The 25,301-nt window shown below is 46.3% G+C and overlaps 2 protein-coding genes across 4 annotated transcripts in view; one reads left to right on the top strand and one right to left on the bottom strand.

Annotated features, from left to right (window-relative positions):
- F2 (coagulation factor II, thrombin) lies at window positions 1-12,393 on the top strand. The gene is made up of 14 exons (XM_021185528.2): window positions 1-135; window positions 512-675; window positions 1,338-1,362; window positions 1,583-1,633; window positions 3,273-3,378; window positions 3,458-3,594; window positions 5,726-6,043; window positions 6,291-6,404; window positions 6,481-6,607; window positions 7,330-7,497; window positions 7,813-7,986; window positions 8,143-8,324; window positions 11,963-12,033; window positions 12,140-12,393. Exons 1-14 carry the CDS (start codon window positions 57-59, stop codon window positions 12,278-12,280), a joined length of 1,857 nt encoding a protein of 618 aa, XP_021041187.1. The 5' UTR covers window positions 1-56; the 3' UTR covers window positions 12,281-12,393.
- Window positions 12,394-17,105: 4,712 nt separating this feature from the next.
- Ckap5 (cytoskeleton associated protein 5) overlaps window positions 17,106-25,301 on the bottom strand; it is a 93,018-nt gene continuing 84,822 nt past the window's right edge. For all 3 annotated transcript variants that reach the window (XM_021156963.2, XM_029472490.1, XM_021156965.2), the window contains exons 38-44: window positions 24,892-24,967; window positions 22,557-22,745; window positions 22,339-22,476; window positions 21,844-21,927; window positions 21,260-21,419; window positions 17,909-18,060; window positions 17,106-17,787 (exon numbers count right to left, since the gene is read on the bottom strand). In XM_021156963.2, coding sequence (XP_021012622.1) covers window positions 17,545-17,787; window positions 17,909-18,060; window positions 21,260-21,419; window positions 21,844-21,927; window positions 22,339-22,476; window positions 22,557-22,745; window positions 24,892-24,967 — 1,042 coding nt within the window. In that variant the 3' untranslated portion in view covers window positions 17,106-17,544. The remainder of the gene's footprint in view (window positions 17,788-17,908; window positions 18,061-21,259; window positions 21,420-21,843; window positions 21,928-22,338; window positions 22,477-22,556; window positions 22,746-24,891; window positions 24,968-25,301) is intronic.

The following is a 25,301-nucleotide window of genomic DNA, read 5'->3' as shown; positions in this document are numbered from 1 at the left end:
AATATTAACCCAGAGAGAGTCAGGACAATCCCTCAGATCCCAGGAGCTGACACACTATGTCGCACGTCCGCCGCCTGGGCCTCCCTGGCTGCTTGGCTCTGGCTGCCCTGGTTAGCCTGGTACACAGCCAGCATGGTAAGGGGCACTTGGAGGCCTCGGGCAGGATAGAGGATGTGGGAAAGGCCTGAGGGATGGGGTTTCCTGCCTAAGAACAGAGAATACAGGGACAGTCCCCAGGTGGACCTTAGACCAGAGTGTCCAGCTTAGAGAAGGAGTCATGTGTGTGGTGCAGGTAGGAGGGCATCAGTTCTGTCTTCTAGAACGGGGGAATGGGATAGGGAAACCAATGAATGGCAGATGACTCAAACTATGTCCAGTGGCTTTCTGGGTACTTTCCCCATCCCCTATGTTCCCCCTTGGAAGCTAGCAGGGCAGCCAGCTTCCTATCCCTAATGGTTAAGCTAGCCAGCCTTCCAGAGGCCACTTCCCATTCCCCTGCCCCCTGCTGCAGTGTTCCTGGCGCCTCAACAAGCACTATCGCTGCTCCAGCGGGTCCGCCGAGCCAACAGCGGCTTCCTGGAGGAGCTCCGAAAGGGCAACCTAGAGCGTGAGTGCGTGGAAGAGCAGTGCAGCTATGAGGAGGCCTTTGAGGCCCTGGAGTCTCCCCAAGACACAGTGAGTCCAGCAACACTCAATGCTAGGAGACAGGGCAGGTAGGCAAGGAACAGGCCTGGGCTCCCTCTGCAGGGGAGCACTGGACCACAGGTGACAGGAGCAGGAAGCATCCGGGCTCTTCCCCTTTTCGGACTTTCACTTCTATTTGGACTCTTGTCTCCTTGAACTGCAAGATGGGCACCCAAAATCTGTCTTGGGGACTTGTAGACCCGGGGTGTCACAGTGAGCTCAGCTCGCGACATGAGGGGAGCTCGTCAGCTTCAGCAGCCAGCTATACTGCGGCTCAGGGTTGTCTGGTGTTTTGCTTAAGCCTTTCCACCATTTTTGTGTTCCCTGTTGTGTACCCACTGGCCCTAGGGCTCTGTTGCAGCCCATTCCCTTCCGGGGGGCCGAGAGGGACGCACTTTTGTCTCCTCTAGCACGGAGGAGATCTGTTCATTCAAGGGTGCCCGGCTCTCTCTCTCTCTCATTCTCTCTCTCTCTCTCTCTCTCTCTCTCTCTCTCTCTCTCTCTCCTCTCTCTCTCTCTCTCTCCATATTTTCTCTGTTTGGAAGCCAAAGTAGGAGACTCAAGCTGGGCTCAGGTGGTAAGGGAAGGATAATGCTACTAACCGAGTAGAACTCCATCCTGCCGTGGTCTCACCCCCAGCCCTTGCTTTGCAGGACGTGTTCTGGGCCAAGTACACAGGTGAGTGGGTGGCCAGAAAGGTTTGCCCAAGGAAGGGTGGTTCGGGGCGCTCCACTAGAGAATGTCCTCTCCCTCAGACCTTGTTGCTGTTGCATAAAGCACTCCTGGCACCTGCTCTGCCCTGCCCCCATCCCATCTGTTACCCTGCCTTTATCTTTCTGTCACCTGTTCCCACCCCGTCCCCACAGATACCAAACGTATTTCTGCTTTCTGTTTTCAGTGTGTGATTCAGTGAGGAAACCTCGAGAGACTTTCATGGACTGTCTGGAAGGTGGGGAGCAGACTCGGGTGGGTGGGTGGTGCGGAAGCCTGCAAGAAAGGAATCGCAGAGTGGTCAGCAGCCATGGCTCAAGTGGTATCTCCAGTGCCTGACGGTTCCTCTTTGTCCTTGGTTGAGGATGTCTTTGCATGTGGCCTTGTGGCTGGCACTTAGCCAGACTGTTGGAGGAATGAATGGATAGTTAATCTCAGGGCCTGGCTCTCAGGGCCCAACTGCACTTCTGTTCAGAGCTCTCTGTCCTATTAATTCATTCTCCAAAACGTTTTTGTTTTGTTTTCAAGACAAGGACTCCTACAGCCTAGGATGGCTTTGAACTTGCTAGGTGCTGAGGATAAATCTGAACTCCTGATCCTTCCATTTTCACCTCCCCAGGGCTGGGAGTCCAGGCATGTGCCTCCATAGCAACTGTCATCCGCCATTCATAGCAACTGTCATTCTTCTTCTTCTTTTTTGTTTTTTGTTTTGTTGTTTTGTTTTGTTTTTAGTTTTTTTTTTTTTTGAGACAGGGTTTCTCTGTGTAGCCTTGGCTGTCCTAGAATTCACTTTGTAGACCAGGCTGGCCTGGAACTCAGAAATCTGCCAGCCTCTGCCTCCCAAGTGCTGGGATTAAAGGCATGCGCCACCACTGCCTGGCCAGACTAGGTTTTTCTGTTCAGCCTTGGTTGTCTAGTAGCTTGCTGTATAGACCAGGCTAGCCTGGAACTCCCAGAGCTCGACCTGTCTCTGCCTCCTGAATGCTGGGACTAAAGGCGCGCATCACCACGCCTATACTTGTCTTTTTATTGTAATAGGAGTGGGTGTTTGCCTGCATGTACATCTTATACCACGTATGTGTCTAGAACTACAGAGGCCAGAAAAGGGCATTAGATTCCATGGCACTGAACTTAGAGACCTTGTGAGCTGCCACGTGGGTGCTGGGAATCAAACTCTGGTTCTCTGGAAAAGCAGCCAGTGCTCTTAACTGCTGAGCCATCTCTCCCGCCTTCATACTTTAATTACTTACTCAAAAGATATTACACTAAGCCTTCCATGTGTGCCAGGCACTGTACTGTGTTGGTGTTGGGGGCTGGGGGTTTCTTTTTGTAGACAGGGTCCAAGTGAGGATGAGCTGGCCTTGAACTCTCCTTAAACCTCTGTTTGCTGAGAGCCTGAGTTACAGGAGGTGACGATACCAAATAGGTGCTGGGGGAATTGAGAGCATGGGAAAGTTGTGGGTTTTAAAGAACTCACAACTTTTGGGTAACAGAAACAGCACAGGGATTCCTGGAAAGGCCAGGCGAGAACAGAAAGAGCAGCTGGCTTGTCGGCAGAATCAGAGATGGCTTCCCAGAAGTTCTGTTTACCTGGCCTTGTGGGATGAGCTAGTGAACAAATCTGAGAGAATTCCAAGCGTGGAAACTGTGTGCAAAGGCCCTAAGATAACAAGGGCGGCAGATCAGGTTGGATTACAATTGTGCCTGTCACCGAGTTGTCACGTGGCTGTTGTGGAGTGGACGGAACAGCTACAAAGGAGTGAAAGGATGGATGGTGGACTACAGAGAGCTTGGGGCCAGTGGGCAGACAAAATGTTAATCGAAGATTGGGGGACATCTCTGGGGTCCGATGTAGACTCAGGTGTGTGTCTCTGTAGGTCGCTGTGCTATGGATCTGGGTGTGAACTACCTTGGGACTGTGAATGTCACCCATACCGGTATCCAGTGCCAGCTGTGGCGTAGCCGCTACCCCCACAAGCCTGAGTGAGTGCTTTGCAGGCCAGGATGGGAAGCAAGGGCACACTTGGGAGGCACAGGTCCCCGAGCATCCCTTCTCTTACAGAATCAACTCCACCACCCATCCTGGGGCAGACCTGCAGGAGAACTTCTGCCGCAATCCAGACAGCAGTACCACGGGACCCTGGTGCTACACCACAGATCCTACTGTGCGCAGAGAGGAATGCAGTGTCCCTGTCTGTGGTGAGCTGGGGCCAGGAAGCAGGTCATGGCCATGGCCAAGGGGCCTTCAGAAGGCTTGATAATATTGAGTGGGCATCACAATGCTGGCCACCTTCAGAGCAAGAGGAAGGAGTTACAAACTGAAGGGGCAGTTGGCCAGGGCATTTGGGAAGCCTGGGTAGACTGCCTGTCACCTCCTTTTCTCCCTCCCAGTCCTGGGTCCCTCATGCTTCAGGCTGTGGCTTGTTTCAAACAACTTTTGTGTGTGTGTCCTGCCAAGGTGCTCTCCTCCAGGACTTTCTCCTAGATCACTTCAGCCACATGTCTTTCCCAAACACCACAGAGTTAAGCATATAAGGCTGTGTTCTGGTTGACTGTTGTGATCAGTTCCCATGGTTACCTCATTGTAGCCACAGTAATGCTGCAGAACAAACATCCATACCTGAAGGGCATGCCACAACAAGGATTTCTTTCTTACACCGTGGAGGCATGGCTGGAGGATGCTCTCAGCTGCACTCTCCCCAGTGTGTGTGTGTGTGTCTGGGATGGGGAGACAGTGTCCCAGCCAGGATTGCTGGGCCTGCATGGGTGGTTGTGCCATGAATGGTGGATGCAGCTGAACCTGGTGATTGCTTGTTCTGCTTGTATCACTCTGGGGCTGAGCAGTTCCCTGAGGGAGTCCCTCCATTCCTCCATGACAGCAGAGGAATGTAGAACAGAAGTGCTCTTTGAAGGCCTATGCTCAGAGCCGACAGTTACTGTTGCCTGTGTTCCATTGGCAGAACAAGCCATCTGACCAAGGCCAAAGTCAAGAAGTGAAATACAAAACCACAAGTAAAGGATATGAATATAAGCAATGAATTCATACCAGGGGCTGGAGATGTGGTTTAGTGGTAGAGAGTTTGGCTACAATGCACAGGGTCCTAGGTTCAACTCCCCCCAACCCCACATACCCTCTACAAGCAGGCCCATTCGGTAGTGCAGACCTATGATGCCAACTCATGGAGATGCTGAGGCAGGAAGAGCAAAAGTTCAAGGCCTGGGTAGAAGACTTGGCTCAGCAGTTGAGAGTATTCCTTTCCTTGCAGAGGCCATAACTCAGGTCTTAGCATCCATGTCAGGTGGCTCACAGCTCCTTATAACGTCAACTCCAGGGGATCTAATGTTCTTTTGACAAGCATCTACACATGTTCACACACACACACCACAAATACACATACCTGTAGCATAAGAGACATGAATAAAAATGAAAACAAAATTTTTGTTTTAAAGTTCAAGGCCTGCTTAGGTAACAGTGAATTCAAGGCCAGCTTCAGCAGCTTAGTGAGAACATGTCTCAAAATAAAGAGAAAAAAGAGGCCCAGGGGCTGTAAGTTAACGGTGGAGAATGCCGGGTCCCTAGCTGCAGGTTCAGAGCCCATTCTTTGTCAGCTATGCTCCACCTGAGATAGCCCTTAAAGCAAATCACCAGTGATCTTTAAAACAAAGCAAACAAGCAAACAAACAACCCCCCCCCCCGCCCCAGATGCTTAGCTAGACTGCCTCTGTCCATGTTTGTAGGACATATGTTGCAGACTCGCTGAAACTGACCTGCAAGCTTGCACCCTGGTCCACACAGATCTTCCTAGCAGACCCGACAGCCTTTCTGTTGTGTCCAATTAAAACTTGAGATCCAAGTCAGGTGGTGGTGGTGCACACCTTCAATCTCAGCACCTGCCAAGCTGAGGCAGGTGGAGCTCAGGGAGTCCCAGGACAAAAAGCACCCCCTACACACACACACACACACACACACACACACACACACACACACACACAAACTTTAAAAAAGCAAAACCCCAAAAAGCAACAAAGTTTTACACAAATTGACTCCAGGCAGACCCTACCAACAGACTGAAGATAGTCTAGGCGCCCCAGGGGTCCTGCTGCTTGACTCACTCTGCACCAGATATTTCAGCTGTGTATATTTCGTTCTTCTGTCAACTATTAGGTAAGACTGGCACGCGCACTCTGTTTGAAGGGAGGTTGCTGAGGCTAGGGGTGCTTAGGCTGCCTGAAGTCACACGGGAGTGATCCACCAGGACAGGGATTCAAATCTCCTTCGGGTCTACGTGTAGTTCCCCCCAACTTTGCCTTTTGTATCCTTCTTTACCAGGCCAGGAGGGCCGTACCACTGTGGTGATGACTCCTCGCTCTGGAGGTTCCAAGGACAATCTGTCACCTCCACTGGGACAGTGCCTCGCTGAGCGTGGCCGACTATACCAGGGGAATTTGGCTGTGACAACACTTGGGTCCCCCTGCCTGCCCTGGAACAGCTTATCAGCCAAGACCCTGAGCAAGTACAAAGACTTCGACCCCGAGGTGAAACTGGTGGAAAACTTCTGCCGCAACCCAGACTGGGATGAGGAGGGCGCATGGTGCTATGTTTCGGGGCAGCCTGTCGACTTTGAATACTGCAGCCTCAACTACTGCGGTGAGCGGAGCTCATAGAGCAGGGCAGGGGCAAGGACTGAAACCAAGTGGGTTCGTTACAGCCTTACAGAAACCTGGCTAGGGGTAGGTCCTATTCTTGTTTCATAGATGAGTAGACGGAGGCCCTGAGAAATTGTTGGCTGGTCACCAAGGTGTGCGTAGACTCTTAACCTCGGAGTCAAACGCCCTCCAATGCCCCTGGGGTCTTGGGAAGGTCTGAGGTCCCAGCCACTGCCGGGTCTCTACAGAGGAGGCGGTGGGAGAGGAGAACTATGATGTGGACGAGTCCATCGCGGGACGCACCACCGATGCGGAGTTCCACACCTTCTTCAATGAGAAGACCTTCGGCCTTGGGGAGGCAGGTGAGACACCCGCATCTCAGTGGGACGAGAGGCTGGAGGCCAGGATGGGCCCCTCACCGTCTGTCTTGCTCTGCAGACTGTGGCCTACGGCCTTTGTTCGAGAAGAAGTCGTTGACAGACACAACCGAAAAGGAGCTTCTTGACTCTTACATAGACGGGCGCATCGTGGAGGGCTGGGACGCTGAGAAGGGTATCGCCCCCTGGTGCGTCCTGGACCGATCTACAGGCCTGCCCCACCCACGGCCGCTGCAGGACCTGGCTCCACAGATGACGCTAGCACCCACCCTCTAATTTCCCCCAGAGCTACCTCAGCCAGCTTTGCTGTGTCTGCCGAGTAATTGTCAGAGATGAGGCCAAGCGAGCTTACGTGACTCATCCTCAGGCATGCTGCATAGTCAGGACTGTATCCAATTCTGATCTAGAGCTGTGCTAAACAATACGGTCTACACTGGAAGAGCTCTGGTCTTCTACGGCAGCCAAATCAATCCGAGATTTGAGCCCTGGAGGCAACCATGTTCCACTATCTGTCTTTCTCTTCTCTTCTCTTCTCTTCTCTTCTCTTCTCTTCTCTTCTCTTCTCTTCTCTTCTCTTCTCTTCTCTTCTCTTCTCTTCTCTTCTCTTCTCTTCTCTTCTCTTCTCTTCTCTTCTCTTCTCTTCTCTTCTTCCTTCCTTCCTTCCTTCCTTCCTTCCTCCCTCTCTCTCTCTCTCTTTCTTTCTTTCATCTTTATTTTTGGGGTGAGGGGAGGTCTTATATAGCAGAGGCTTACTTCAAATTTCTGATGCTCCTGCTTCCACTTCCCAAGTGCAAGGATTACAGGCTTATGACACCATCTTAGGCCAGTACTCTTCATCTAAGGGCTTTTCCCATTTCCAAGGCTGTTAGGGACTGGGCCCCAGCTCCTAATGCACTCTGCTTCCCGTTAGGCAGGTGATGCTTTTTCGGAAGAGTCCCCAAGAGCTGCTGTGTGGGGCCAGCCTTATCAGTGACCGATGGGTCCTCACTGCTGCCCACTGCATTCTGTACCCACCCTGGGACAAGAACTTCACTGAGAATGACCTCCTGGTGCGCATTGGCAAGCATTCCCGAACCAGGTATGAAGCAAATGCCTGCTGGTGATTGGCTGGGTTCTGAGTGCTCATCGGGGGCTCTGGAGGCTCTGGGGTACATGGGACCCACAAGTATGAGCTTTCAGCATCCTCACTGGGCAAGCCCGTATGGCCAGGCTCTGGCCCACTCCAGACAGGAGAACATGGTCCAGGTGGGAGTCTCTTTAAATGTGACTATTGGAGCAGTACATGTAGCATGTGCCCATCTCTGTGGGCCACATGACTCAGAAGACTCTGTGTGACCGTGCTCAGTTAGCTGAGGGTCTCATGAGTGGTCCTTCTCTGTTGGGGTCTGCACAGATATGAGCGGAATGTTGAAAAGATCTCCATGCTGGAAAAGATCTACGTCCACCCCAGATATAACTGGCGGGAGAACCTAGACCGAGATATCGCTCTGCTCAAGCTAAAGAAGCCTGTACCCTTCAGTGACTATATTCACCCCGTGTGTTTGCCGGACAAGCAGACAGTAACCAGGTCAGCACTAGGGTCTCCGTTGTGATTTGGCCTGGGCTCTGAACCTTGGGGCCTGACATACATTTGCAGGGTTCAGTTCCATGGTATAAATGCAAAAGTCATTTTCTAGAAGGCTGTCAGGGACAATTCTCATCAGGTCCCTCTCTCTCCCTAAAGCTTGCTCCGGGCTGGTTATAAAGGGCGGGTGACAGGCTGGGGCAACCTTCGGGAGACATGGACAACCAACATCAACGAGATACAGCCCAGCGTCCTGCAGGTGGTGAACCTGCCCATTGTAGAGCGGCCAGTGTGCAAGGCCTCCACCCGGATTCGCATTACTGACAACATGTTCTGTGCTGGTAAGGCTTTCTGTCTTGGGCCAGAGAAACAGCTGGGATGGGGGTTAGCAGGCTTGGCATGTGGTACAGGCACAAGCCTGGGCACTTACAAGCCAGAAGACCCCAGGTAAGTGGCTGAAGCTTTTCTGAAGGTAAAAAGAACATAAAAGTTTTCATGGTGTTGAGATCTGAGGTGTGTGTCTGTGTGTGTGTCTGTCTGTGTGTGTGTGTGTGTGAGAGAGAGAGAGAGAGAGAGAGAGAGAGAGAGAGAGAGAGCAAGTGAGAGAGAGAAAGAGCGAGAGAGAGAAAGAGAGAGAGCAAGTGAGAGAGAGAGAGTGAGAGAGAGAAAGAGAGAGAGAGCAAGTGAGAGAGAGAGAGAGAGAGAGAGAGAGAGAGAGAGAGAGAGAGAGTGTTTTGCCAGTGATCATTAATACCTATTCAACCAATCTAGCCCAGCAGAAGTCCTGGGTACAGAAAGAACATTCATTTAGCCACTTAGCATACATTTCTTGAATGCCTATTGTGTCCTAGACAGCACTTTGAGGGGTACTCAGCAGGAACTCAAATAGGTGGTCCTGAGAAAGCTGCCTTCCTAGAGGGGGGGGGGCTATGCCAATAAATGCCTGTTCTTGATAACAGCTCTGAGGAGAGAGCAGAGGGAGGGAGACTGTAAGGGACGAGTCAACTAAACCCAGTGGTCAAAGGGGCTGCGTCGGCCTTTTCTCAAGCAGGTTAGGCAGAGATGGGAAGAAGTGGATGAGGAGTCAGACACAGAGGGAGGGGCAAAACCCGGCCTCGGGAACAGATGTAGGTGCAGGGATGCTGAGGTGGGCAAACACTTGGTTGGCCTGAGGAACAGCAGGGAGGCCTGTGGGCTTGAAGAGCAGTAAACTCAGTGATCCCATGGAATGAGGTGAGAGAAGAGGGCCAGGTGTAGTGGTAACATCTGTAACATCAGCACACAGGGAGTGGAGGCAGGAGCATCATGTGGAACTAGAGGCTCATCTGGGTTACAGGAGATCTCTCTGAAGGCAGAGGCAAGGGGGAATCTCTTAAGCTACAGGGCAGCCAGAACTACACAGAGAGACCCTGTCTCAAACAACAAAACAAACTTCAGGTTAACAAGTGAGAGTGTTTTGATATTTTTATTGGGATTGCATTATGTTCATAAAACATTGGATGTTGACTATAATCCATTTAAAATAAGGACCAAAGTGTTTATTCACTTTAGTGCTGTGGATTTTCCTATCTTCTCATCTTCTTGGGTCTTCTTTGGTAGCTTTCTGGAATGCTGGAGTGTATGTATTCTATGACCTTTTCATTCTGTAGCCCTTTACTTTATATATTTGTGTTTCATCTCATACCCTTTTTGAGTTAGAAAGGAGTTTTCCTGTCCCTCCCCCCCCCCATACACACACAAAGACTAAGAATTTAACATGTTAAATACTTAGACCTATGATTTTTCTCTCCTGTCACATTAACTCCTACTCATCCTTTACATGTTATGCGTGTTTGGGGGAGAGAATATGGGATATGTATGTGTTGATGTGGGTTCAGACATATGTGTGGAGCACAGAGGTTGAAGGTGGGTGTCTTCCTCAGGCACTCTCTGTATGTATGTATGTGTGTGTGTGTATGTATGTATGTATGTATGTGTGTATGTATGTATGTATGTATGTATTGAGAAAGAGTCTCATTATGTAGTCTTGGCTGACCTGGCATTTGCTGTGCAGTTCAGACTGGCACTGACCTCAGAGATTTGCCTGAGCTTGTATTAAAGCCATGCATTCCTCTGAGTTCTTTAGTAGCTATTTAAAAAGAAATTTTTTTTTTTTTTGAGATAGGATTTTACTATCTATCTTAGGCTGGCCCACAGTTTACAATGCCCCTGCCTCAGCCTCCTAAGTGCACTTGGTTTACTTAAAACAAAACAAAATCCCAACTTTATGAGCCACCATGTGGTTGCTGGGATTTAAACTCAAGGACCTTTGGAAGAACAGTCTGTGTGCTCTTAACCGCTGAGCCATCTCACCAGCCCAAATCCAAACTTTATTATTACTGTGGTGTTGTAGATTAAATATAGGGCCTTGAACTAGGCAACTGCTCTAACACTAAACTATATCTCAATCCCAACTAAGTCTTAAGATTTTGGATTTAAGGGTCCCTTTGTATTTTGGTATGTTAATAATTAATTGTGATGAAGATTGTGATGGTATGGAGTTTATTTTTAGTAACTCATTATTTTGTAATTATTGTTTCATTTGTCATCTTATTTTCCCTGTGTTATGTTTGTTTTTAAAAAGTTATGATTTAGGAGAGTGTGCATCTTGGTCTAGTGTTTATCTTTCCTTTGGGCTTATGCTATTCAAGATTCAAGATGCCAATCCTTCCTCCCTCCCTCCCTCCCTCCCTCCCTCCCTCCCTTCCTTCCTTCCTTCCTTTTCCTTCCTTCTTTCCTCCCTCCCTCCCTTCCTTTCTCCCTCCCTCTTTCCCTGTATTGTGTGGATTTTTCTTTTCTTTTCTTTTTTTTTTTAAAGATATGGTGTAACCTAGGCTTGAATCCACTATGTAATTGATAACCTTTTTGTTTTTTTCCAGACAGGGTTTCTCTGTGTAGTCCTGGCTGTCTTGGAACTCACTTTGTAGACCAGGCTGGCCTTGAACTCAGAAATCCGCCTGCCTCTGCCTCCTGAGTGCTGGGATTAAAGGCATGTGCCACCACTGCCCGGCCTGTAGCTGATAACCGTGAACTTCTGATGCTTCTGCCTTCCCCAATCCTGCCCATCCAGGGCTGGGATTACAGGCATGTGCCATCATGCCCAGTTTATGCAGTTTGTGAGGTGCTGGGGATCCGAATGGCTTCATGCATGCTAGGCAAGCACTCTACCAATGTACAGTACAGGCTGGTCTCGGAATGTTAACAGTGTCACCTCAGCCTCCTGGTTACAAGTGCGCACACCCAGGCTGAACCTTTAACCTCCTTAGACCTTTCACTTTCTCCCACTTCCTGGTCATTTAATTTAGATCTTTTGGGACAATCTATGGACCCCAGGCTAGCCTCAAGCTCACCATGTGACTGGGGATGATCTTAAATGAATCCTCCTGGCTCCAACCTTTAAATTGTCGATTTTTACAAGCACATCCCATGACATCTAATTTTTAAAATTTACTTTTCATTTTTGGATTTGGGAGTTAAGCTTTTTTCTGAATGTACCAGTTGCTTGAAGATGTTTCAGGTAGTTTTGTAGTTGATTGAAGGTGTCTTACTAAGGTCTTTTTTTCTTGTTTCTTCCTATGGTCTGGTTAGTTTCCATGTTTCTGGGCAGGAGTGTTTCTACTGATTTGCCATGTTCTGTTGAAAGATATGTTTCTGACTTCATTCTATATGTATTTTAGATTATATGTCCATTTTAGTTCACTAAATTGAGGTTTGGGTGTTCCTGGAGTCTATTTATTTGAAGGTGTGGTTAGGGGTACAGGAGAAGGCTGTGACTTGGCCAGAGTGGAAAGGGCAAGAAGGGGCTGAAGTTGGGGCATCTTGACAGGTAAAGGCGACAAGCTTGCTAAAGGACTAGCTACATAAGGTGAGGAGATGAGGTCATGTGACTGGCTGTAGCTCCTTAAGGGAAGTAACTTCTGAACTCCTGTTCTCTCTCAAGGCTTCAAGGTGAACGACACCAAGCGAGGAGATGCGTGTGAAGGTGACAGTGGAGGACCTTTTGTCATGAAGGTACGTACGCTTCTTTAAAGGCCAGGGGAAGGTTGGGGGTCAGGAATTTGTTTTCAGAAACAGCACCTGAACCTGACTCTTGGAAACCCGCACTTTCCTTCCTCAGAGCCCCTACAACAACCGCTGGTATCAAATGGGTATTGTCTCCTGGGGTGAAGGCTGTGACCGGAAGGGGAAATACGGCTTCTACACGCACGTGTTCCGTCTGAAAAGGTGGATACAGAAAGTCATTGATCAATTTGGATAGGTGTGTGGGTGGGTAAGGGACCTACACTATGGAATCCTCATTGCAAAATCACAGAAACCAATCAAATTATTTTTGTGGTTTGTTTCTGTTCTCAATAAAAGTGATTGTCAGTAGGTCTCAGTGTACCCAGTGCTTTTGATGGACAATGCTCGGGACTAGGCTCTGGAAGAGGCGTTAATGTTGCTAAACAGACAGGTCTGCAAATAGTCCAGTCTTCAGCACAGGCCAGCTGAGAGGGGAGGCAGAAGTTGAATTTGTGAATTTACTGAATTTTTTTTTTTTTCCCGAGACAGGGTTTCTCTGTGTACCCATGGCTGTCCTGGAACTCACTCTGTAAACCAGGCTGGCCTCGAACTCAGAAATCTGCCTGCCTCTGCCTCCCAAGTGCTGGGATTAAAAGCCTGTACCACCATCGCCTGGCAAATTTACTGAATTTCTTTAAGAATGTTTCGCCGGGCATGGTGGCACAGGCCTTTAATCCCAGCACTCGGGAGGCAGAGACAGGCGGATTTCTGAGTTCGAGGCCAGCCTGGTCTACAAAATGAGTTCCAGGACAGCCAGGGCTATACAGAGAAACCCTGTCTCGAAAAATCAAAGGAAAAAAAAAGAATGTTTCATATCCTAACCTTGATGCATTATCCCATTTATTCCTCACAAGGGGAGGTGTTGATCCTCCCAGGAGGTAGGTAGGTGAGTAAATAGATTTGGAGAAGGAACTTGTTCAGCTACATACTTAGAATTCAAAGCTGTGGGGCTGAGGACACGGCTCAGTGAGTAAAGTCCTGTGCAATCCTGATGACCATGTAAAACAGCTGGATGGAGAGCCAAGTGGTGGTGGCACACACTTTTAACACCAGCACTCAGGAGGCAGAGGCTAGTGGATCTGAGTTCAAGGCCAGCCTGGTCTTTAGTGAGTTTCAGGATGGCTAGGGTTACACAGGTAAACTGTTATTAAAAAAAAAAAGCTGAATATCTGAATATGATAGTATACTGGTCTGTAATCCCAGCATTTGTGTATAATATATACTACATATATGGAATTTATTAGAGTGATGTACAGGCCATGGTCTGGCTAGTCCAATAATAGGTATCTCTGAACGAAAGGCCAAGAATCTGGCTGTTTATTCCACGGGGCTACATCTCAGCTGGTCTTCATTCTACATTGGAATTTGAAGAAGCAGGTTCTGATGCCAGTGAAGGAGGAATGCCTCAGGAGCAGGACCAGTGAACTTGCCAGAGGAAGTGAGGATAAGCAGGCAAAAAGCTTCCTTCAGGTCCTTTTATACAGGCTGGACCAGAAGGTGTGGCTCAAATTTAGGGTGATCTTACCCATCTCAAAATGACCCAACTGAGAAATGTTCTTTCAGGCATGTCCATCTGCTTGTGTTGATTCCAGATGACAACCAAGATTTTAGTCATCACATCCTACATCTTCCATTACATCATCAAAATGGTACACTTATGTCCCCAAGAGGCTCAATGTTTACAGCACTTTCGAGATTACAATATGATGGTATTTGGGAACAGGCTTCTCACGTGACCTCTGAGTTGATGTTCTGTCTCTACTCTTTTGTGTGTGGTCTCACTATGTAGGTAGTTCTAGCTGCTCTGAAACTTACTATATAGATCAGGCTGGTCTTGAACTTGAGAGATCTGCCTACTTTTATTTTTCTGGGCTGGGATTAAAGGCATGCACTATGCCACAGTGCCCACATCTCCAAACTTTATTTACTGTTTTTTTTGGGGGGGGCATTAATATTTTCTTTATTGGATATTGTCTTTATTTACATTTCAAATGTTATCCCCTTTCCTGATTTCCCCTCCAGAAACCCCCTAGCTCCTTCCCCTGCTTCTATGAGGGTGCTTCCTGCCCCACTCCCACCTCCTCGCCCTGGCATTCCCCTAAACTGGGGCATCGAGCCTTCACAGGACCAAGGGCCTCTCCTCCTATCGATGCCCGACATGGCTACATAAGTGACTGGAGCCATGGGTCCCTCCATGTGTACTCTTTGGTTGGTAGTCTAGTCCCTGGGAGCTCTGGTTGGTTGATATTGTTCTTCCTATGGGGTTGCAAACCCCTTCGGCTCCTTCAGTCCTTTCTCTAACGTCTCCATTGGGAACCTGTGCTCGGTCCAATGGTAGCTTCCACAGCATCTGCCTCTGTCTGTCTCCAATCTTAAAAGGGCTAATTATGTTCAAATCACTTGACCTGTCATTAAGCCTATTTATATTTTAAAAGACACATATGACACAAGGTTTATAAGGATTTATAAGAACTAATTTTAAAAAACACTTGTAAGGACAAAGTCTTTTTTGTTGTGTACTGAGCACAATACTTATTCTCTAACAGCAGGACTGGCATCCAGGCTGGCATGTTTAAAGTTCCTTTCCTGGTCACTGTCTTCCCCCTTTGGTCCCCTCAGAAACCATATAATGTGTGCGTTGTGTTGGGGAGAGGGAATTTCTCCAAATCTCTCCTTATACAGCACTTACTAGATTAGCACAATTTGTAGGAAACGGGGGTAGAGGGTATTTGAATGCATTTGTAAATGTTGGACAACTTTACAGACTGTGAAGATGTTCTGTACAGTACATTCTTTAAGGTTACTGTTAGCAGGTCACTGGATGAGATAGAACAAGTTCCTATCTATACAGTATTAAAGCACTCTTCCTATCTGGGACATTTATGGTTAAGAGGGCACCACAGCCCCTAACATGTGAAGTGGATTTGTCGACACTGCATTACGGTGTTGAGGAGATGTATCCCTGAGCTCCAAGGCAGGAGTGAAGACTGCAGGTCTGCCTGCTGTAGGTGTAGGATAGGAGTAGGGCACCCAGGTCATGCTCTTGCAATTTCAACTTTAGAGCTCCTACCAATATACACGGTTAAAAGTGGGAGGGATACTGACAGGCAGATGGATCTCTGTGAGGCCAGCTTGGTGTACACAGTAGTTTCAGCCAGCCAGGGCTACATGGTGAGATCCTGTCCTGACAGACAAACAACAACCTCAACTCCCAGCCCTTCTCCCTTCTCTGTCCACTGAGTCTTCTTGTCTCTGATTTGAGATCCTCCTGGATTAGCCTGCCATGTGCTAGGATCAGGATTGTAGGTGCCTGTCACCACTGTACTGGTTTTCATATTCAGTTCCATAAAGGAACAGAGAATTAGGCAAAGTTTCTTGCTTATTCTGTGGTTCTGGTTGGCACACTCTCAGTGACATTACACTTTAGGGGAAGGTAGACCTCAATAGACCGTAACAAACCTTCCTCTACCTGGGCTCAAGACCCTGCTTTCCTTAAACAGGTGACAGAAAACAGTTCACTAGCACTACAAGACATGGAGCATCTTGAAAATGGGTATAGTTAATATAAATTTTATTTAAGGACTTTAGGGGGAAGGGATTAAGAATATACTGCAGGGGCTGGAGAGATGGCTCAGCCTTTAAGAGCACTGACTACTCTTCTAGAGGTCCTGAGTTCAATTCCCAGCAACCACATGATGGCTTACAACCATCTGTAATGAGATCAGATGCCCTCTTCTGGTATGCTTGAAGACAGCTACAGTGTACTCATATACATAAAATAAATAAATCTTTAAAAAATATATAGTAGCTTGGGTTGTTGTTGGTGTATTCCTTTAATACCAGCACAGAAGAGGCAGAGACCGGTGGATTTTTACAGTTCCAGGGCAGCTTGGTCTACATAGTGAGTTCTAGGCCAGGGTCTCAAAAACAAAAGGCAGATAGTGGTGGCGCTCACCTTTAATCCCAGCACTAGGCAGGCAGAGGCAGGCAATCTCTATGAGTTTAAGGCCAGCCTGGTCTATAGAGTGAGTTTCAGGTCAGCCAAAGCTACACAGAGACCTTATGTTGAAAAAAACCCCCAAACAACAAAACCAAACCAGAATGCACGGCAATACTCAGGCCACATCAACATCACTGTCAGGGCTGCAAACTCTGAACACTTAGGTTTTCAGATGAATGATGCTCACTTCTAGACCCCATTTTCCAAATATGTCCTCCCATAGCAGTGAACTCCACCTTTCCTGCTATGAATACTTGGACTTACGGCTTCACGTTCCCTACAACAAGCAGGGTTAAGTTCAGGCAGCCTTGGGCTCACTGGAAAATGGTGACTAGAACCAATAGTGTTCACTTGAAAGAAAATCAAGGTTCATTTTCCTTCTACCTTTCGTTGTTTGGAATGCCAGCTGAGTAGAGGTGGACTTGAAGAGAAAAGTTTCTTAGAGAGGTCCTGGAGTTTGCCTGGAGTCTCCCCTAGAACCCAGAACCTTTTACTCATGAAACAGTTTTCTAATTATGGAGGAAGATCCTCCATTTTTCTGGAGGTGAATCTTCATTTCACATTTTTTGTACTCACTCAAACCAAAGCATGAAGCAATTAGTCTGGACCAGATATTGAGGTAGGAAAAGAGCAAGCTCTCCCAGATGCACCAGTGAACCCAATTCACTTGTGGTGTGGGAATTGTTGGCCCAAACAATCTCTTGTCATTGGTACAGCAAAACAGTAGGAGACATAAATGTCCCTCCAAACAACAGGAGCTGAGCAGAGGAAGGCCATGAACCAAGACCTCCAAACAAGGAGGATGAGCTTTCTCTGCTCCTTGGGTCTGCACATGGACAGCAGGCCCGAAAGTCTCTCCTGTTTCAATGGGGCTACAACCCCAATCTGTGAATTTAGAGAAAGGGAACGACCTAAGCAGGCCATTAACCCTCTACCTGAGCTCAATAAATTGACCTAGCTTTCCTTAAATAGGTGACAGAAAATAGTTGCCCAGAACTTCCAGAGCATTTTGGGAAATGGGTATAGTTAATGCAAACTTTATTTATAAAAGTCTCTTAAATTAGTTGTCTCATGCCATGCATTCATACAGAATACAGTGTCCCTTCAGGGCTACAGAAGAAGAGCTCACAACTCAAAAGGAACTATTAAAAGAGTTTCTAATGGCTGAAAGCTAGGAAAAATTAGGACAATTTTACAAATGAGCCATTAAAACAAAACAAAAAAAGGATATGGAACCTACTCTGAGCTGAGGGAGCAGCTGTTTAAAGTCTGTACACTAAGCTAATCCACAGTCAGTCTTCTAGAAGCAGAGCATGTGCAGACTTGAGGCACCACTGCTCCTCCCATCTGCAGTCTGATACATACAACCAGTTTGTGTACAATGGCCTGCAGCGGCCGCTTCACACTACAGGGCTTCTAGATCAGTAACTAAAGCTGCAGAGTGCCGAGGGTGGGCAGCTTCATTTGCGACTGCTCTTTATTCTCTCCAGTCTCTTTTTCAAGTCATCAATGTTAGTTGTGGAGGAGGAGGAGGTCATGGTTCCTGCAGGGTGGGTCTGGTTGGAATCCAGGTCTGAGTGCTGATGCTGTTCCCGGGACTCCCGGAGCTGTGAGAGCTTGCTATGGAGCATGTCTGTGGAGGAGGCAACTGGAGGAATTGCTGGTTTGGAGAGCAAAGAGGTCAGTGGAGGCCGGTCATCTTGCTGTTGAGAGAGGACAGGGGAGCAGTCAAGATACAACTCTTCAGCAGTGTATACCAAGGGCAGGCCACTCTACTGAGGGTGCCTGTCGCTCCTCTCCACCCCACACAGAAAGGAACAATACCTTTGTGTTGTCAAGACCACACCGCTGCCGGAGAATTTTTAGCCTTTCCAGGTAGACAGATGGCCCCACTTCTTCTCCATTTGTGTTACCTAGGGAGGACACTGTGCTTGTGGGGGTGGGCACACATGTGACCTCCATCTGAGGGGAAATGCCTACAGAGGAAAATGAAGGAAGCCCATGCAGAGATCCACATATCCCAACTTCCAGAATGCAATAGTCAATCTATTACCAAAGACAACCAATAATTTCTAGGACTCAGTGGCACAGCATATGTTTATCACACACAATCTCCTAGCAACAACAAAATTTAAATGTCTGAATGTCTCCACTGTACTTGAAAACTGGAAAAAAAAAAAAAAAAAAAANAANAANAAAAACCCCACAAGGATCTACCTGGACTTAGTGATGCAGGCTGGTCTCAAATATACAACCTACACTCAGAACTTTAAGAATTGACACAAAGCCGGGCGTGGTGGCACACACCTTTAATCCCAGCAGAGGCAGGCAGATTTCTGACTTGGAGGCCAGCCTGGTCTACAGACTGAGTTCCAGGACAGCCAGGGCTACACAGAGAAACCCTGTCTTGAAAAACCACACACACACACACACACACACACACACACACACACACACACAAATTGACACAAAAGGGCTGCCTACTTACACCTTGGTTATATGAAGGCTTATATACCAACAATCACACGGCTGACACAGGCAATCCAAAGTCCCTAAGCTACTTCTAAGTATACGATTAATGCCCAATTTAGAAAATGAGGATATTTGGCTGAATCAGTTGTTTAGGCTGGATGACATAACAGACACAAGTTTTTCAAATCTATAGGAAATAACAAGGGATAGGAACTACCCATCAATATTCTTGGAGAAGAACACCACCAACTCATCTCAATTCCTAAATTTCTAACAGGGAACAGTCATAAAGTACAACATTTAAAAGATCTAACTTTTAGATCTTAGGCTGAAAAGATGGCTCAATGGATTCAGTGTAAACAGAGTCTGAATTGCTAGAATTCAAATAAATGCTAGGTAGGCACAGCATAACAGCTGACCCAAAATCCATGGAGCAAGGTGGCTCCAGGTTTAAAAAAAAAAAAAAAAAATCACTGAACCAGTGAGCTTTAGGTTTGAGCAAGAGACCCTGCCTCAATTTATAAAATAGAAAACAACGAGCAATGGAAGACAACATTCAATATCATTTCTGGGCTTCCACAAGCTCCTGCAGCTGCACACATGCCCATATAGATATAGACATGCCCACATACATGTGCAAATTAAGAGAAAAACACAAACAAACCAAAATTGGGGCAAGGATATGGCTTAGTGCTAGAGACAAGAGTGTTTGTCTAAGGGCTGGCAAAATGGCTCAGCAGTTAAGACTACTGACTGCTCTTCTAGAGGACCCAGGTTTAAATCCCAGCATCCACATGGTAGCTCACAACTGTAACTTTAGTTCCAGGAGCTCTGATGCTCATTCTCTTCTGGCCGCCGAGGGTACTGCACAGATATGGTATACAGATACACAGTAGACAAAACACACACACATGAAATAATAATAAATTAAGAAAGAACACTACAGCCGGGCAGTGGTGGCGCACGCCTTTAATCCCAGCACTTGGGAGGCAGAGGCAGGCGGATTTCTGAGTTCGAGGCCAGCCTGGTCTACAGAGTGAGTTCCAGGACAGCCAGGCTACACAGAGAAACCCTGTCTCGAAAAACCAAAAACAAAAAAAAAAAAAAAAAAAAAAAAAAGAAAGAACACTACAACAAAGAACTCTGGAAAGGGAAAGGAGGGCTTCTTGTGGCCAGGCAATCACTGGCCTACCGTTACTTCGTGTTCTGTTTACCACCCTTGCAGAGCCTTCAGTGGGTTGGAGAGTGGTCATTTATGGTGTCAAACTCAACTAACTAGGAGAGCAAAGCTTTAGGTGAGACAGACAGATGCAGAGAGAGAACCTAAACTGTACAAGGTGCACACTTCTGACAGGCATCAAGTACCTGAGAGGGCACATTCGGACTGCTCTGCTCTGCCCTGCCCTGAGGACAAGAACTTTTGCAGCTTGGGCTGCCTTTGGTTTCAATATATTTTTTTTTAAATACCTGAAACTTCCTTTGTCTTTCTTTGTCTCTGTGAGCAGCAATTTTCGTAGTAGCCTTTTCGTTGTGGGGACAGTAATATTTCCGCTTGAACTTTGGCTATGCATTCATTCTAACCATCCCTAAAATAACTGCAGAGTGCCAATTTTGTTCTAGGCAACTGAACAGATAAAACCCTTTTCCAGCAGATCTTTTCTTTCCTTCTCTTCTCTCTAACAGGGTCTCATGTAACTCAGGATGGTCTCTATGTAGCCAAGGATAACCATGAATTCTGGTCCTCCTAGGATTATAGGCATGCATGTACTACCATGTCCAGTTAATGGGTGCTAGGGATTGAACCCAATTCTCTGTACATTCTAAACAAGCGCTCTCCAAACTGAGCTCCAGTACTTCAGTGCCTCCCATGTGGATTTTGAATTTCAGCTGAGAATGACAGACACAACAAATAACAGATACTATTACCATGTACGTTACAAGTGGGAAATGTGCTGGGTGTAGTGGCATATTCCTTTTAAACTCAGAACCCAGGAGCAGAGGCAAGCGGATCTTTGTGAACAAGATCTGAACAAGGCTAGGGAATTCGCCAATAGGCTCTCTCAGAAGCAGAAGCAGAAGCAGAAGCTGTGTGTTGTGTGTGTGTGTGTGTAAATAAAATGGCCAATGTAGGTGTTACAAATGTATTAGTAGCAGAGTGTATCCAGAGCATGCACAAAGCCCTGGTTTCAACCCCTACATAAAGAACAACAGAATGACAAAGTTAGCACAAAGGCCCAAGGCCTATGTGCTTGTGATTCAGAAATAGCGTGGGGGTTGGTGGGGCTGGGGAGCAGTAGATGGGGTCCCAGAAGTAGCAGAGGATCAGACAACACAGGATACTCAAAAGGTTTTTGCCTTCTAGAAAATAGTTGGAAACACCTTCTAATGCTCTGTGTGGAAATGTACACGAAACAGTGAAGATGAGAGTAGGGAGAACAAACAGGAGGGCACTCTGGTGTAGTTCAGCTAAGAGAGAACACTGCTTCCACCAAGGTGCCAAAGTGAAGGTAGGGAGAGGTGTGAGTGGACCCTGCACATGGTTTGCAGGTAGGGAGGGCTAAAGGGCTTCCTGGCAGAAGAGAAGACCAGAAGGTTAAGTTCCACCAAACTGTATAAAGCTGGTATCAACAAGAATGCCAATGGGGTGGGTGGCCTGCAACTATTTTAGCTAACTATTTCTGGAACTGTGACAGGAAACCACACCTGTTGAAGTGGGAATCCGGCCTTTGCTTTCTCTCTCCATCTCAATCACCCGAAGGCCTCTCTCAACGTAACTCTGAAAGAACTGCGAGGAATTTTTCAGAAATGGTTCAATGTCAGTATCTGAATATTTCTTCTTATATTCATATAACTCTGCTAGGCCCTGGTTAAAAAAAAAAAGAAAGAAAGAGGTGGGGATGGGTATTAAATTTTCCATAAAGAAAACCACACCTATTTGATTTAACCCTTCCCACTCCCCCTCGTTCCTTCCAGCCTTACTCCCTCCTCCCCTCCTTCAGTTGTTTTTTGCAGATAAAGTCTTATTATATAACTCTGACAGGCCCAGAACTTCCTATGTACATCAGCTAGGCCTCAAACTTAGAACAATCATGGGTCTCAAGCACCTGACAGCTAAGATTACAACTGTGGAGCACAACACCTGCCTTTTTGTTATATTTGCTTTTTTGAGACAGTCTCACTATGTGAACTATAGTTCAGTCTAGTCCCAACCTTGCAATCATCTACCTCAGCTTTCCAAGGGCTGTAGGTACTGTGCTGCCACCCCAGCCTTGGGCTTTCAGTCTCACCTCCTTAGTGTTCTCTTTGGAGCCAATCTTCTTAAAAATCTCAGCTAAGAAATCATTTACTTTGGCCTTTGATGATTTTTCATCCTAATAAATTGAAAAACACAAAGGAATGGTTAGAGTTGAACAAATGAAAGGATGAATGCTAACAGAAAATATTTCAGAATAGAGGCCTTACAGGTGTGATTCTACTGGTACAGCCGCCAGAGCTGGAAAGCTTAGAGGAGCAGTACTAGTATTCTGGTTAGGAGAGCCTCTAGTCTACAGACAAGCGGGTCCATTCCTCCCCAGTTAAGCAGAGCTCACGTGGACTTACCTAGTGACCTAACCATGCTTGGGCACAGACACAGAACTCTTTTTTGGAGATCTTTTTTGGAGTGTTCACTACTCAAGTGTTTTAAAAATGTTAGGCAGAAATGGTGATAGCAGCAAACCAAGAGACCGCTTACTCTGATTCCTAAGACTCCACCCCCACCCCTGGGAATTCAGGCTACTCACTATTCGAGAAGCTCCCTTTTCTGTTTCCTTATCAGACTTGCTCCCAGTCTGGTCCATACTATGCTTCATCATCCGACACAGGTGGGCCTCCAGTTCTGACTCATTCTTATTATCAATCATTGTAAGGTGGTCTAGGATCTGAAGGAGACAGCACATTCAAATGATAGTAATGACTTCCATGAAATGTACTCAAGACACCAATTGTTGTTCTTACTCACTTTAGGTCCTTTTAATTTGCATAAAGTATGTAGAAGGGTCTTTAGAGTCCTTATAGGAAATTCACTTTTGCATTGCTTCAATTTCTCTTTGGGAAAGACCTTCATGAAAATGTGGATATCCAGAAGAATTCTGTCTAGGTTAATGCTGTTGATGGTGTCAGGTAATAGTCGAACCATTCTCCATAGACACTATTAAAATAAGAAACAAGAGGGTAAAAGATGGCTCAGCAGTTAAGAGCACTGGCTGCAGCTGGGTGATGGCAGCACTTGCCTTTATTCCCAGTACTTGGGAGGCAGAAGTAAGCGGATTTCTGAGTTCAGGCCAGTCTGATCTACAGAGTGAGTTTCAGGACAACCAGGGATACAATAGAGAAACCCTGTCTCAAAACAAACAAACAAACAAAAAAACAAAAACAAAAAAACAAACCATACAAAAAGCACTGGCTGCTCTTCCAGAAAATCCAGTGTGTAACTCCAGTTCCAGGGGATCCAATATTTCACATAGGCATACAAGAAGACAAAATACCAATGCACATAAAAATAAACAAACCATTAAAAAATAAGAAACAGAAGGAGTGACTAAAAAAATAAAGATAATTTATCATCATTTTTCCAAATTCAAGGCTCTAATTTTAGGTGAATGTATGTTCTCTATGTGTATAATACTGATTTATTATGTGTGTGCACATGTATGTGGAGATCAGAGATGAACATAGGGTATTTTCCTCCATTACTTTTCATTATGAGACAGTCTCCCTTTAACCTGGATCTTGTTGCTTCAGCTAGATTGGTTGGTAAGTCACAGGATTCTCCTCTACTGTATCTGCCTCCCCAGTGCTGGGATTAGAAACACAGACCTTCTCACCTGGCTTACATAACAAGCACTTTACAGACTAAGCCTCAAGACTATGTTATGGAGACTGACCTCAAACTTAACTCTCCTGACTCAGCCTTCTAAATGCTGTGATTACAGGTATGTAAGATATAAATGTTGGTCACGCCCTTCAAGTTTGGCTGCTAAACCTTAAAGAAATGAATCTCTTCAACCATGTCCCTCCCTGAAGTGTGACAAATCATCCCTGTGACCATCCATCTCAACTCTCCAGTTTTCACTCCCAATCCCTGAGACAAGGACATTTAAATATTGGAGGAAAAAAAAAAAACCAAAAAACAAACCTAAACCAAAACACGTTCAAATTCTGTCTTAGTTTCCTTAGGACCTGAGTATAGAATAGTCTAGATTGTTTAACCAAATCTAACCTAAGGAAGCCAAGGATCCTATACCACTATAGCACCAGTACTATAATGTTGTACTTATGTTCATTTGGAGAGTTCTATGAAAGACTAAACATTATAAGCCTGCATATACCTCGTCCTGAAAATCCCTTATCAGAATTCTTGCCTTCTGGTTTGGTTGGCCGCCATGATCTAACTGTACTATGTACAAGAGGCTGCTTCTTTTGTTTCACAAGTGCTGGGGTTACAGGTATAATAAGCCACTGTGGTAGCTTGCTCTTCATGTTTGCAAAGACTTTTAGGAGAATCCAGGCTTAGTGGTGTGCACCTTTAATTCCAGCACTAGGAAGCAGAAGCAGGTGGATCTCTGAGTTCAAGGCCAGCCAAGATATTAGGATGAAGAGATACATCACAGCATGAAGACTGATATAAAAAATGTTAGACTTGAATTTAGTGATAAGTTGAAATAAAGGAAAATAAAAGTCCAGTTATATATAAATATTTTTGAGACAGCCTCACTGTTTCAGTAACACTAAATTAGGTATCTTAGGCTGGTTTTGACTCCTATCCTCCTTTCTTAGCCTCTTTTTTTGTTTGTTTGTTTTCGAGACAGAAACCGGGTTTCTCTGTGTTCTCCTGGCTGTCTTGGAACTCACTCTGTAGACCAGACTGGCTTCGAACTCGGGAATCCACTTGCCTCTGTCTCCCAAGTGCTGGGATTAAAGGCGTGAGCCACCAGTGCCCAAGCCTTCCTTAACCTCTTGTTTTCTGGAATTACAACTGTTACCATGCCGGACTTACCAACTATTTTTGTCTATACTTGGTTGATTTGATCAATATCATAATTCAAATTTCTTTTCATCTACATTTTAAAAAAGTGATTACAGCTGGGTGGTGGTGGCACACACCTTTAATTCCAGCACTCTGGAGGCAGAGGCACGTGGCTCTCTGAACTTGAGGCTACATGGTCTATAGATTGAGTTCCAGGATAGCCAAGACCACACAGAGAAACCCTATCTTGAACCACACCCCCACCTCCTCAGAAAAAAAAAGTGATTATATCTTTGAGAGAAAAGAGATGAAATCATTTCAACTTTACCTTCATAACAAGCTCTGAGAATTTGGGAGAACTAGCTGTCGCTAGCAGGCTGTCCTGAAGTAAAACAAGCAGGGCACTGGAAATACAAAAAGCATTAATAAATTTTAAACCTTCATTCTTAAAAATCGGTAACTGAAGTGTGAATATTCTCTATCCACCTAATAAGACCACAGATCATCATAATTACTAAAAATGAGATCAACCATTAATATTTTATTATTTGGTGGCTGGAGAGATGGCTCAGTGGTTAAGAGAACTGACTGCTCTTCCAGAGGTCCTGAGTTCAACTCCCAGCAACCACATGGTGGCTCACAAACATCTGTAATGGGATCTGATGCCCTCTTCTGGTGTGTCTGAAGAGAACAATGGTATACCCATATACATTAAATAAATAAATAAATCTTAAAAAA

The sequence above is a fragment of the Mus caroli genome, chromosome 2 (genome assembly GCF_900094665.2).
Source record: "Mus caroli chromosome 2, CAROLI_EIJ_v1.1, whole genome shotgun sequence".
NCBI classification, from domain to species: domain Eukaryota; kingdom Metazoa; phylum Chordata; class Mammalia; order Rodentia; family Muridae; genus Mus; species Mus caroli.
The sequence above is the reverse complement of the archived record's forward strand: the minus strand, read 5'-3'. Positions and strand labels throughout refer to the sequence as shown.

Excerpts from the sequence above, each read along its gene's own strand:
- F2 (XM_021185528.2), top strand. The coding sequence starts at position 57 with ATGTCGCACGTCCGCCGCCTGGGCCTCCCTGGCTGCTTGGCTCTGGCT. Across the intron at positions 1,363-1,582 it reads GTTCTGGGCCAAGTACACAG|TGTGTGATTCAGTGAGGAAA; the intron begins GTGAGTGGGTGG and ends TTCTGTTTTCAG. Across the intron at positions 1,634-3,272 it reads TTTCATGGACTGTCTGGAAG|GTCGCTGTGCTATGGATCTG; the intron begins GTGGGGAGCAGA and ends GTGTCTCTGTAG.